The sequence below is a fragment of the Nannospalax galili genome, unplaced genomic scaffold (genome assembly GCF_000622305.1).
Source record: "Nannospalax galili isolate Female #2095 unplaced genomic scaffold, S.galili_v1.0 scaffold150, whole genome shotgun sequence".
In the NCBI taxonomy this organism is placed as follows: Eukaryota; Metazoa; Chordata; class Mammalia; order Rodentia; family Spalacidae; genus Nannospalax; species Nannospalax galili.
In genome coordinates, this window is record NW_008329320.1 from 1,827,115 (window position 1) to 1,841,828 (window position 14,714).

Sequence of the window (14,714 nt, forward strand, 5' to 3'; positions counted from 1 at the left end):
AGAATGGGAAATTCTAGGAGTATAAAAAAGTAGTAGCTTTCTGAAATAGTATGTGTAGCCAGCAACCCAGATCCAACCTACTAGTGATCCTGTGTTTAGTTCTGTCAGAAATATCTTCCTAGTCTCTGCCACCCATCTGCTGGGTCAAAAGATAAAATGTACATAGAGTTAGGAACTGATAATACCCATAGACTATGTTGTTGCTGTCTGCCTAATCCCATCATGATGCGTATTCTGAAGATCTAAGTAAGTAGAACACAGAAGGGTACTTTATTACACAGGTAAAAGAGCTATGATATGGCAGTGTGGGTAATCTATGAGACTGAGGAGAGCGAAAAAAGATACTTCTGGAAAAAAAATCACATTCAGGACTCAAAGTTGCTCATACGATAGACCACAAAGTCTGGTATGTTTGCTGTCAACTTGAAGAGATAATAGAGATGGTTTTGATATGGCTTTGGATGGGTAAATAACATGATCAGTGCCTTAGAAAGATTAGACCTCTGGCAACATTCACAGTTGCTTGCTACAGACTAAGGCTAGCAGCCTTAACACTAATCCGAGTTAAAAGGTTGAGGGCCAGGACAATGATTTTGAAGTAGATAAAGTAAGAGTCATACAAGAATCCATTCCAGAGAGTATCAGAGGGAGAAGGTAGTATGTAAGCGTTAAGAGGGAACAAGTCTTCTTTAAGCCAAAGTGCCCTATTACTTGGAGACTATCCTGTACTTCTTTTCTCCAGGAAGCCTCAGGTTGGTAGGGGAAGATAGACAAGGCGAGTAAATACTCTGCTGCACAGTTTTCATATCGAGATAGGTAAGAACTCTCTAGGGTTTAGGACTCTGATCCTTTGTTTTAAAAGTAGGGACAGGAAGCCACTGTCAATTTCTGTCCTCACCTTTCCTTTCTGCTGGCTTCTAGAAGATAGTTGTGATTATTTGCTATGCGTTAGGAGATTGTCACTTTCCTGGCCCTCTTGAAATAACTGAGGCTAAAGCTAAATCTAGGGCAGAGCAATTCAACTTTTCAAAAGATCTTTTAAGAACATTGATTTTTATGTAGTTCTTTCTTGTTCTGGAACTTGTGAATCTGTTAAATGCCAGATTGTATCCCAGCCAGAAACTTGACACAGCTCTCAAGCGAGGCATCAAAAAATTGATTAAATCTTTTTATACAGACAGTATCATTTTCTTAAAGACATACAAACCATTGTGTAGGCTTAGCAGTATATCATCTTTATGAGCACCTTTTATTAGAAATGACAATGACCAGAGACCAAATATGCCAGTGAATCAAGTCCTTTTGTGTGTACGAATCACAAAAAGTTTGATAAGATGGCATCTCTTACAATAATGTCTTCAGAAGTGAGGTCAGTTTTCTGCTATCCTAAAAGTACTTGGGTGCTCAACATTAGGATGTGATAGGTTGTTTCTCTGGGGAGTTTCCATGAACCCAGAGACTAGTTCTTGGAGGTCAGATTATGCTTCTATTTTCTTCCAATATTTTTGCAAGTAGAGAAATTTACTATGGGGAAAATGCAAGGAAACTTCTCTTGCTGAATGACTGGGTTCATCATTCTTAATACTATTAAGCTTTACATTTAATGTTCCTGCCTTTTAATTTGCCTGTAATAAATACTTATAATTTTGGAATTTTTTTTCTCTTGTCAAAAACAAACTTTAAAAACATCATTTATTGCCAGGCATGGTTGCACACAGCTTTGATCCCAGCACTCCAGAGACAAAGGTGGGCAGATCTTTGTGAGATCAAGGCCAGCCTTATCTACATAACTAGCTCCAGGCTAGCTGGGACTACACGGAGACCCTGTCTCAAAAAGACAAAAAAAAAATCATTTATCTATTTTTCTTTTTAAATTTAAAGCTAGGAACAAGAGGGTAGATGTAATATTTAATGCCAATTGATTTCTCTGCCTGAGTTCTACAACGAAGGCATGTAATATCCTAAATCAGAAAATGGTTACAGAGAGCAGTACCCCAAAGGTATTTTTCAAATTTTCATTAGTTTTAATTATATGTGATAGATATTTTCCCCGAATTAGTAGTTTTGATGAGCTGTATCAGAAAAGTGTATGACAGCCAAATGAAATTTAATTGACTGTTGGGAGACATGAAAAATTTGGCTCCCAGGATAGAGCAACTGAGGCATTTTCAGATGACAGAGATGTGTTTTTTAGTCAGAGTTTTGTATTATCATAATAGATAACTGAGAAGGAAGGAAAGGTTTGTTTTGGCTTGTGATTTTAAGGATTTCAGTCTCTGGGGGGTAGGCTCTATTTTTTTCTGGATCCAGCAAAGCAGAATGTCATGCAAAGGGAACATGTGGCAGAGACTTGCTCCAGCTATCTCCTACCTCCTACTTTTCACCATATCCCAACCAGGCCATCAGATTACAGCATTAACCCATTGATTAGATTAGAGCTATTAAGATCCAACCCCCCCAAGCCTGTCAGCTGGAATCCAGGCCCATCACATCAACCTGCTGGGGACACTTCATACTCCAACACTTATAGTGTTACTTGTCATACACAAAAAAATGACATATATATATGTAGCAAATGGAGGATTAACAGGATGATCAGCATCTTGAAACAATATTATGTATGCAACAGTTAAAATAACGAAGAATTGTTAGCCTAGAAAAGAGCAAAATCTTTGAATATTAGTTCTGATAGAGTCCTCACCCATCATCATCCAGTTCCCTTCATTGTGCAGATGAGAGTCAAAGGAGTTGGATGAATTGGTGAAAGTTATGGAGCTAATCTGTGGCAATCCAGAAACTAGAGCATAAGGCCACTTCAAAACCCATGCCCCTTCCATCCTATAAAGCCGAGGCTCTTAGGAAGCATACGTAACACAAAAGCATAAAGAGCTGGCAAATAGAGGCAACCACTAAGAGTTCATTTACCTATTGCCAGCGTGCCACCTACCATGACAACCATTCACAGTGGAGAAAACTGCAGCTAAAGTTGATTGACACTTTTAAAATGGGTATCCATATATGCTTTTTCAGAAGCCTGGGTGAGAACACTGAAAACAAGTTATAAATTTGTAATTTCTCAAAACATCAGGAGAAAATGAGGAGGAAAAAAACAATAGAATTGTATGACAGTGTACAAGGCAGGGCTCAGAACTGAGTTTCTCACCATGGGCAAGCCAGGTGGCAATCAATAGAAGGTTCCCTGCAGAAGTTTCTTAATGAATGGAAGCCAGGATTAAATTATATCTAAGAACCTGTTTTTTATATTTTATTTATTATTTTTATGTGTATGTGTGTATTGCCTGCATGTAGGTAAGTGCACCCGTGTTGTGCACAGTAGAGGCTATCGGATCCCCTGAAACAGGAGTTACAGGCAGTTGTTAGCTGCCATGTGAGTGCTGGGATTCAAACCTGGGTCTTCTGCAAGAACAGCCAGTGTTCTTAACCGCTGAGCCATCTCTCCAGCCCCAAGAATCTGTTTTAAAACTGCTGGTGATGCAGAGGAGGAAAAGCATGTAGCTAGTGCAGTGTTCAGCAAGACTAATCTGATGGCAACAGTAAAAGGAAGAGGGAGGAATGCTGGTGGGAAACTAGTTTTGAGCTGTGACATTTTGAACTATCCACATGAAGTCACAGTAAAATAAATGCTGGGTCAAACCACAAAAGCTTCAGAGTCCCATCTGGACTTTTTTCACCTCTCCACCTAAAACTGTTTACACATTAAGTTATGAACCTCCTGAGAGCTCTGCTCCTGGCCAAGCTCTTTAAAATTCTCCACAGTTGATATTTCTGCCAGTCCCAGTGGCCGTCCATCATGGAGATGCTGAGAGGAGGAAGACAGTCTGTATTCAGCTGAGAAGCTAACATACCTCCTTCATGATTGTCTCTTTTATCTTTAGGTTATGTTGACATTGGACTCATTCCCAAAGGGGCAAGGGACATTAGGGTAATGGAGACCAAGGCAGCTGGAAACTTCCTGGCCATCAGGAGTGAAGACCCAGAGAAATATTACCTCAATGGAGGGTTTATTATCCAGTGGAATGGGAACTATAAGCTGGCAGGGACTGTCTTCCAATATGACAGGAAAGGAGATCTGGAGAAGCTGATGGCTCCAGGACCCACCAACGAGTCAGTATGGATCCAGGTAATCCTGAAGGGATGGAAACTGCTGGCCCATGTGCTCAATAGCATCCTTCTCATTTCTTTCCAGCAATATATATGAAAGGATGTTAACTATGAATCATTAAAACTTCTTTTAGCAAAGATCAGGGAGGAGAGCAAGGCGTGTGTGCCATTTCTTCCTTGTCTAGAGATTGCTGAGCCTCCCATAACAAAATGTCAGGACCTCTAAAACCATCTGTGAGATATTTGAGTCTAGTTTCCAGGCCGATTTATTTGAGCCTAATTATTCCTCACCTATTTAAAATATGTCGGTGTGGCTTCCTAGCAGTGGTGACAAACTGAACTGCTATCCTGTAGTTGTCAGGAGGCGTTTTCCTTTGTGAATCTCTTGGAGCAGACAGCTCAGGTTGCAGTATACACTTTTCAAAGGCTAAGGCTTGTGTCTTTCATTTTAGACATAGAACTACAGAAAAAAAAACTAGGATGCTGTATTCGTAGGGACAAAGCAAGTTGGAGATGGCAGATGGCCCCAGACAATCAGAGACAGTCACATTCAAAAGCCAAAATGTGGTTCCAGAGCCAGAGGGCAGAACACTCACAGAAGCTGGAGGTCGAGGTTGTCATGAACATTGTCATGTCAGAACCACTATACACTGAAGCCACCCATCAGCTTGAGGGTTAGAGAAGCATTGTGCGACCACAAATGAAAACATTAATACCTGAGTGCTGACTTCATGTCATGTTCTAATCACTTTATATGTAGTTTACTCACTTAGCCCTTATGAGAATCCCATCAGCAGATGCTTCTTAGACTTGTTTTGAATAGAGGGAAACTAAAGCACTTATGTATGTTCACGAAGTTGGTAAGTACATAGGGTACAAGGTGACCTATTGATAATGTCCATGTGATTAAACTTTCCTATTTACTGGAATGGAAATTTCCATGGTATTTCAATCAATAAATAACAGAATGGAGACCCGGTAGATACAGAGGCAGAGATAGACAAACATAGATGTAGATGTAGATTCATTTAGTGGTATCAGATCTAATGCACACCTTTTAACTACTTTTTTAATATTTTATTTATTATTTTTATTTTATGTGTATGAGCATATTGCCCGCATGTGTGCAAGTGCACCCATGTCGTGCAATGCCTGCAGAGGTCAGAAGAAGGCATCAGAACCTCTGAAACTGGAGTTATGAACAGTTGTTAGCAGCCATGTGGTTGCTGGGACTCAACCCCTGTCCTTTGCAAGAGCAGTCAGTTCTTTCAACTGCTGAGCCACCTCTCCAGCCCATTCTTTAACTACTTTTAAGTGACAGACATTGTGTAATGTTTTGTGTATATGCGTACAGGTTCACATATATGCATATATGTGTGTGCAGGTGTGCATGTACACCAGAGGTCAATGTCAGGTGAGGTGTCTTCCTCAATTGTTCTCTTTTTATTCTGTTTAATTATTTCTCTAAGGCAGGGTGTCTCATTACACCAGGAGCTTGTTGATTCAGTTAGATTTGCTGGCCAGAAAGCCCCAGGAATCCTTTTACTGCTTCCCTGGTGCTAGGATTATAGGCATGTGACACCATGCTTGGCATTTTACCTATATGTTGGGGATATGAACTCAAGTCCTCATGTTTGCATGGCAAGCATTTTACCCTACTGAGACATTTTCCCAGCCACTGGGTAGTGTTTTCAAGTGCTTGGTTTACAGTCCAAACTCATGATATTTTGACATGAGTCCTCTTGCTTTTTAGCTACTATTCCAGGTGACTAATCCTGGCATCAAGTATGAATACACAATCCGAAAAGATGGCCTGGACAATGACATGGAGAAGCTGCTGTACTTCTGGCAGTTTGGCCGCTGGACAGAGTGCAGTGTTACGTGTGGGACAGGTGAGAAACTGCTACTGCCACTAGGAACCCCTGCCAGCTTTGGAGTGGGCCAAGGAGGTATTCTAAGCCAGTGGTTTTCAATTTATACTTGTGGATCTTCAAGTTCCCACAAAGGTGGCCTGGGGACCCCTGTGGGTGGTGAATGCACAGGAAGGATGTGGTTTAAAGGAAGATGTAGTCCACTCATACCTCATTAGTCTCCTTTTGTCATGTGGATACTGTCCAGCAACAAAAGAAGACTGGAAAAGATGAAAGCGCAGGGGGATATTGGAGAGCATAGATAGTGCTCAAGTAATGGATGAACTTTGCCAATGCCTGTGATGGCCAGGGTCAGGCCTACCAGTATTTAGGGCCTGTGCTCATTTAAGGAGCTTTAGTCATAGTGTTGTATGTGAATGCTTTTGCTTTTGTACTTCTCTTTAGGTCATGGCTGAGTCTGTTCTGGAACTTTTTGCCTCCGGCCTGTAACAAGTGCCTACAAAACTAGAACAACTGCATGTGTACACATGAGCCAAAGTGTGTGAGGCAACAAGGGTAATAAAATGAAGGACCCAATGGGCCAGGAAACCAACCTCTGTTCTTACTCTGCTTGGCCTGTTCCCTTGCTGCTCTATGCCCAGGATGCAGTTGTAGAATGAGACCTAGAACCAGAAGTGGGGTCACACATAGTCTACTTCAAACACAATTGTTTTTATTATTAATGTCTTCCTTTCCTAAATTTAATACCGAAAATTATTTAGCTTTTAGAACTCATAAAAATAAAATGTCCATTTAAAAATATTTATTTTTATTATCTTTAATTATGTATAAATGAAGCAGAGTATGCACATATGTATGCAGGTGTCTGTGAAGGCCAGAAACGTCACGTCCTCTGAAGCCAGAGTTACCGGTCATTGTGAGCTGCCCAATGTCGGTGCTTGGAACCAAGCTCTGGCCCTCTGCAAGAACAGTGCAGGTCTTTAACCACATAGCCATCTTGCCAGATCCTAAAATGTGCATTCTAATATACTTTATGAATTTTGAGAATTTCATACATGTGTACAGTGTATTTTGATCATAAACACCTCCTAGGCCCCTCACCCAAATCCTCTTCCCAACTTCATGTTCTCTTTTCTTTTTAACACACTGAATCCAATTAGTGCTACTCACATGGGCACTGAAAAATGTGTAGAGGGTTTTGAAAATGTAAAGCCTCTAGAAATCAATCCAGGCCAAAGGCACAGTCTGGCAAGCCCCATAAGTGGTGCTGGTAGACAATTCATTCCTGATTCCCATGGCTATCTCCAACATTGCCCTGACCGGTTGCCCAGTGTGAGCTAGGCTCCCAAAGGCACAAAGGCAATTGAAGCAGAAAACTAATGGGAGGAAATGCTTTTCCTGAGGACATGTTGTGAGAAAAATAAAGTCATCATGAATACAGTTACAGCACATTTTCAACCTGTGATCACCCTTATTCTCAGCTCTCAGAGAAGTGCAAGTTCAAACTGTATGCTTAAATAATTTGTTCAAGGACCACACAAAGTGAAGCTTAACTAGTATTAGCTTTCAGGCACTCCACAAAGAAACAGAACATCTACTCTCTTCTATTTCAAAATAAAGTGAAGAGATTAGTCCTTCCCTTGTTCCCACACCTTTCATGTTGTTCTCTTGTATTGCAGCTGCTTGGGGGCTTCTCAGTTGGTGCCTTGCTCAGTGTGCTCAGGAAACTGCTGACTGCCTGCTCTATCTATACCTGTTAGCTTCTAAATGTTAGGAGATTTTGTAGGCCTCCAATTTTCCTTAACTCTGTGCTTCACCTCACTTGCACACAGTGGCTACAAAAAGGGAATCACAATCAAGTTGGAGAACTGTTTGATTATGGTTAATTTTGCAAATGGATCCTTCATAGGACAGACCATTTTTTCCCGACACTATTAAACATTCTTCAAGCACAATCAATGCTCTTATTTGAGCATTTTTTCCACACAATTTCTTGTAATTTTCCTCTACCATGACAGTCAATATATAAATTTATGTAATTAGGTCATTGGCTCTTCAGAGGGGAAAATACTATTGGCTTTGAGTCTTACTGATGTGACCTGTATGGGTTTTAGCAATGACTAATGATAAAAATCAAGCACATTAATTCATATCCAACCAATAGCTGAAATCAGTGAATTTTTTTAGGTAGAAAAAAATGAATTGTGGAACTGAGATTTCAATCATTTATAGGAAGAAAGCTGTATCCTAAGTGTATAAAAACAGGCTGAAGTGGACTGGACAAGTTAAATTTCCTCTGTTCTCTAACCCTGGAGTGTGAGTCCAACCTACATCTCAAAACCTGCAGGAAGCAGAGTGATAGATTTAATACCTTATGATATATAACTGATAGATATATACCTACATTTTTATCCTTCCTACAACTCTGTATTGTAAGCTTATTGCTGTCAAGGAGATGAAGAGTAGGAAGCTGAGGCTTGGGAAAGTTAGAAAGATTGTCCAAGAGCACTCAGCAAGTATATGTTAAAAAAAAAAAAAAGCAGATTCAAAATCAGGTATAATTCTTATAACTTTGTTGTTGATATTGATGTGGTTGCTACTGATTCAGTCTCTCTCTCTCTCTCTCTATATATATATATATATATCTCAAATACATACACACATGCAGTCATACATATACATACACATACACACACACACAGACTTTAATGTGCTTAAACTCTGGTAGTGGTAGAATCCAAACTTTCTTTTACTGAACTTTGTTGTGAAGGGTAGATATGAACTCATTAGTTAAAGAAAACAGAGCTGAGGGAGCTAAGGGAGTCAGAGAAATAAGCAAGGGCTTATTGTATGGGAATTGAAATTGAAGTTGATGTAAGGATGCACTTGTCAAAATACAGACAGGTTTTCAATTCCCGCACTTCCCTTCTTCCTATGAAGTTAATGTTATTTCTGTGTACTGATATTTGCGGGGTACATTTCAGTGACAAACTATTGATTCATAAAATTGTCATCATTTTACATTATTAAAATAAGGTACAATTTTAGAAAATTAGAACTTATGTGAATGTGAAATTTACCTTGTACTGATATTATTGTCACTTGAGTGGGCGCAAAGAACGTGATCTTATTCACTACAGTAAAGGCTGAGTAGATGATAGTCTGAGTTCTTTCAGATGATGTAGTTAATCAGTGCCTGGTGCTCTTAAAGTCCCTACATTATCAGAAATACTGAGCTCTTGTTTGTGTAAGTCTCACAATAAGCTGTCTACAGTTGTTTTTATCTATCTTCCTCCTAAATTAAACTTTTGAATTACAAATCTTAAATAAACAAAATTAACCATATAACAAACTCCCCCTATTTTTAAAATCGCAGTATTGATTTGGGAAAATGATAAACGATGTCCTTGTTCACTTTTTCCCTCATGAGGAACTTAGCTTGTTCCCTCTCTCAAGGTATGTTCCTTGGAAAATGATGAACTTTAAAGCATAGTATGGCAGTTTCAAAAATCAAGGTGCTTAACTGAATGTACACGTAGCAGATTTTATCAAGTATTTACAAAGGGATTTAAAATCTTCTGGAAACAGCATTTTGTATTTGATTTTCATAACTTTTTTCAGCATTATTAATCATTGCTCTACATTTTTTAAAAAGTTTATTGAGTTATTGTGCATTTCATATACTAAATCTTGATCGAATTTATGTCCCCTCCCCCACCTGTGCCTCCCCCCCCAGCTCACTCCCACCAGGTTTCATGCATTCTGTCATATATGTTAAGTCCTCTCTGGTCAAGTGTTTGTGCAGAGATGTCCTTTGGTGTAAGTTCATCCACTGGAGTCTAGTCAGCCTATCTAGAGCCACTCCCTTAAAGATCTACTCTCCCAAACCCAGCAATAATCAGTTTTCAATAGTTCTTTGGCTAGGGTTGGGGCCTGCTGCCCATTTCCCCCATTCTATGCTGGGTTTTTGTCTGGTTGAGTCGGCATAGGTCTTGTCTCCATTGTTGCAAGTTCATATGAGCAAGCTCCCAGAGGCATGGAAGCCTCTGTTTCCTTATGTTCATGCACCAACCCTGGCTCTTACAACCATTCCACCCTTTTTCCACAATGGTCCCTGAGCCATGGGTGGGTGAGATTTAGTATAGGAGTCCTAGCCAGGGACACACCCTCTGTAGTCTCTTATTCTCTAAAATAGAAATCGTAGGCTTCTGTGTGCTTTGTACTGTTATATGAGGAAGCTTCAGTGGTGAGAGTTGAGGGATATATTAGTATTCTCTACATTCTTTCTTTCTTTAGTGTGTTTTCATGTGTGTGTGCATGTGCACATGCCATATGTATGCCACAGTGCACATGTTATGTCAGAGGTCAACTTGCAACAGTCAGTTCTGTCCTCCCTCTATGTGGGTCCTGGGGGTCAAACTCAAACTTCCAGGCTTGGTGGAAGTGCCTTAACTCCCTGAGCCATCTTACCAGCCTAATTCCTACCTTGGAAGTAGAAACTCCAAGTAAATATCTTTAGATAAAGAAGTAACTTTGTGCTGTGATATCATATTGATTTATTGGCATCCTCAATTAACTAGAATTTCTTTGGAGGTAGTGTCAGGCTTGCACAGAAAGGAGCAAATGACAAGCCATAAAAAGCCATATCATTTTTCTTTAATTTTCAGGGAAAAGTTAAATCATATTAATTCAGCCTGATCTCTTATACGTTCTGAATTTGCAGTGTTGCATAACAATAACTATTCTTAAAACCATGCCCTGATTCTAGCCCTGTCCAGAAGTGCTGTTACAACAGCTCATAATAAATAAAGACTGTGCTAGTTCAAAAACTGGATTTCAGAGTTAACTAATGAGTTTGTCATTCAAGATTATTAGTTTGGGGTTTTTAGTTTTTACTGTAAACTGCTATTTTAATTATTGTAAAAGAACTATTAACAATCAAAGATCCCAGCAGGAAACAGCAAACTGCAAACTGACTACATTGGCTGTGTTCACAGATATGGGCAGGGGGATCTAGAGAAGCCAAGGGAGCGAAATAACGCCCACTAACATTGCATGACAAGAGAAACAATACCAATATCCCTAGGCCAGAAGAATTAGGAGAAGGGGAAGTTGGACAAAAAGTGCTCAAACTTTCAAACCCAACTGGAAACCACAGCAATCCATAGGGATCACTTCCTAGAGTTCAGAGTGGGTACAGAAAGGAAAAGAGTCGATGTGGAAGGAAGAAAAAACTATAGCACAGGAGAGGAGAAGATGGAAAATCCAACAAACTCAATGCTTTGTAAAGAAAGGAAGCTAAGCTGGATGTAGCCTTGGGTCTTCACTGGAGAAGGAAGAGATCTGTCATTCATTAAGTGCTGTTCCAGATATGGAAAATCACTGCTCCAAAGTTTGTCCCCTGATCTAGGAAAACTATAATGATTGAGGTGACTCAGTTAAAGGTGATTCAAATGTCTAGTGGCTGGAACCATCTTGAGGCTCTACTTTGACTGGACTCCTCTGGGATAATCAACTCAAGGCCCTAAACATGGACTCTCTAAGGACATGAGATTCTTACATGATAACATGTATGAAGGCTCAGGATTCAACATGTGATTCTTCCTGTCTGACCCTAGGTGTCCGCCACCAGACTGCTCATTGTGTGAAGAAAGGCCGAGGGATAGTGAAAGCTACATTCTGTAATCCAGAAACACAGCCCAGTGCAAGACAGAAGAAGTGCTATGAAAAGGATTGTCCACCCAGGTAACCTTTTATAACATGGAGCTGAAGCTCTGTGTGTCAGCTTCCCAGACATCAAACTAAGGAGCAATTAAATGCTCAGTGGTAATGGAGGGCTGTGGACTGTGTTATCAGAATAAATGCAGGAAAGCAGTGCAAGACTTCTGTGGCTGTGCTGTAATAGCCTATGGCAAGCTGTGAAGACATTTTCTTCCCAAGGAGCAAAGCTTCTTATAAAATGGCTGCATTGTATGTTTTTATTTGCTGAATAAGTCTCAAACAGTTGATGATAATACTGCATACGACGTTCACCCAAGTTGCTGAACTACTGGGTTTGACTTTTCCAAGGGCACTTTACCACTTTAGGCAGAGCTTTCACATATGTTGGTGCTCAGAGCTGACTGTGCCCACTTTCACTTCGCCCACTTTCACTTCAGCCTTCCTCAAAGAGAAGATTTAGAAGGCAGACTTTTGCAACCTAGCTACTACTGACATTCAGGGCATATGACTGATGTGGGGGTTGTCTTGTAAATTGTGGAATGCTTAGCAACATCTCTTGCCTGGATCTACTTAGATGCTAACGGTAACCCCTTCTTCCCAATCCAGATTGTGGCAACCTATCTATCTCTAGACATTGGCAAATGATTTCTAGGGGACAATATGACCCTTGGTTAAGAATTTCTGTTAAAGAGATATTTGTTTGCTAGCCATACTTGTTCAAGATATTGGGAACCTAGAAGGTACCTGAGATGCTATTGTGGAAAGAGAGAGGAGAGAGAGGAGAAAGAGAAGGAGAGAGAGAAAGGGGGGGGACAAGAAGGAGAAAGGAGAGGGAACTCTTAAGTCATTCTAGGTATGCTTTGTGGCTTGAAATCAGCTCCTGAGTAGAGCAGTGTAGTGGTGACCTGAAAAATGGGCCCATGACACTCACTTCCCAGTGCATACAGCCAATTGTCAACTCACTTGGGAACATAGTCTTTTCAAATGTGATTACGTTAAGGTTCTTTAAAAAGAGAGCTCATCCTGGTTATCCAGGGAGGCCCATCACAAGTGTGATAATGAGAAAGAGGCAGAGGGGAATTCAACATACACACAAAGGAAAAGGTAATGTAAATTGGGAATTGAGAGAGATTTGACAACGCTGGTCTTCAAATTTGGAGTGATCTAACCACAAGCCAAAGTATATTGGCAGCTACCACAAACTGAGGAATTAAAGAAGGAATACTCATCTACACCCTCCGTAGGGATCACAGCCCTGCAAACACCCAGATTTAGGTCCACTCATCCTGATTTTGGACATTTGGCTTCCAAATCTGTCAGAGACCAAATTTCTGTTGTTTAAAACCAGGAAGTTTGTTGGCAATTTGTTACAGCAGCTTCTGGGCAATAAGGCCATGTAATGTTTATTAATATAAAAGCAGAGTAAAGGAATCCCTCCACCAAGACACACATACTCCAAAGCTGTTACCTGTGTGTATATGGCTATGGAATTTTTAGAATGTCACAAAGAGTCACTCCCTTAAGAAGCTAACAGTAAGGAAAGCAATACGAGGATCATACGCTTTGGCAAGATCAAGTTGCTGTCATTGGTTGATCGAGCTGTTGTTAATGCAGTCAACAGCTTCACCAGGACCTTGCCTCCCAGTTATTGTCCGCAGAATCCCTGAAGATTTGTGGTGGACTGGCATCTCTCCACCCTTTGGCTCTGATATTAAATAATAGTCAAGAATATTCTTTTTTTCTGCAGTGCTTCCTAAGCTGAGCTCCTGAATACAGCTTGTTGATTCACTGCAACTGTACACCTTCCTCTCTTGCACTCCAGTCATGAAGCACTGGCAGTTAGAATGGAAGAGCTGACGGGCGTACACAGGAGCCATGAGCCAAACAGTCACTGTGCGGTCCTAGCCAGAGCAAACGTGTCATCCGGGGTCAGGCTTTCTTGCTGAACAGATGATGATCCTATGCGCAGTACTGCTTCTGCCGCCTATGTGGACACACCTCGGAAGACGATTTGTATTCCCCAGCTTCTGCTGTGGTGTTGGAAGCATAATTTCTTCCAATTCTTTTGAAACAATTTGCATATTATACTTGAGGAAGAAGAGCAAAGAATAAGTGGTTTGGCAAGTCCTTTAAAAATCCTGCCATTGGGTAGCATTTTACTGCAATTTAAGCCACTTTTCCTTTTGCTGGCATCTGTTTCCTGAGGTCATAGCTTTTGTTTTGCTTTGCTTTGTTTTTGAGGCTCTTTCTGCATGTAGTTAGTGCCATGGGCCCAGCTTGTAGTCATTGAAAATCAACAAAATTAGCAGATCAAGTGTGAATTGGCTCAGTTCACACTCAAGCTAATGGTGCAGCCATCAGGAGATATTAACAATTCCAATGACATCTTCTCTTCTGGCTGCAAAGTAAAATGGTTGCACTTGTTTCATTTTCTTAAAAGTATTTATTATTTTTATTGTATGCCTGTATGTATGTAAGTGCATCTGTGTCATGCAATGCCTGCAGAGGTCAAAAGAAGGTGTCAGATCCCCTAGAACTGGAGTTATGGATGATTGTTTGCCACCATGTGGATGCTGGGAATTGAACTCAGGCCCTCTACAAGAGAAGCCAGTGCTCTTAACTGCTAAGCCATCTATCCAACCCCTTGTTTTGTTTTTATATTCAAGGTAATACATGCGCACGCACACACATACACATACACACACACACACACAGAGATAGAGTATATTTAAAATTAGTGGTATTTGTACTTAGGCGATTACTTGACTCCAGCTAGTTGATTTATTGACATTTAATTTTTATTTTAAATTTTTTTATTAACATTACTTTAAAAAATAACATGATTACACTAAAAATTGTTGTATAGGTTGGGGAATTTGGAAGAGGAGTGAATGCCAAACTCATATTACAGCAACAGTGATAAATTTCACAGTATTGTTAAAGCTTGGTAGTACTGTTTTGTCAGTAAAAATACCACTAAATTACAACAGACACATAGAA

General features: G+C 40.2%; 1 protein-coding gene across 1 annotated transcript in view; it reads left to right on the forward strand.

The window, feature by feature from the left end:
* Adamts12 (ADAM metallopeptidase with thrombospondin type 1 motif 12) overlaps positions 1-14,714 on the forward strand; it is a 419,706-nt gene that overhangs the window by 334,077 nt on the left and 70,915 nt on the right. Inside the window, exons 15-17 of the mRNA XM_008835445.3 lie at positions 3,897-4,141; positions 5,876-6,014; positions 11,612-11,738. Coding sequence (XP_008833667.1) covers positions 3,897-4,141; positions 5,876-6,014; positions 11,612-11,738 — 511 coding nt within the window. The remainder of the gene's footprint in view (positions 1-3,896; positions 4,142-5,875; positions 6,015-11,611; positions 11,739-14,714) is intronic.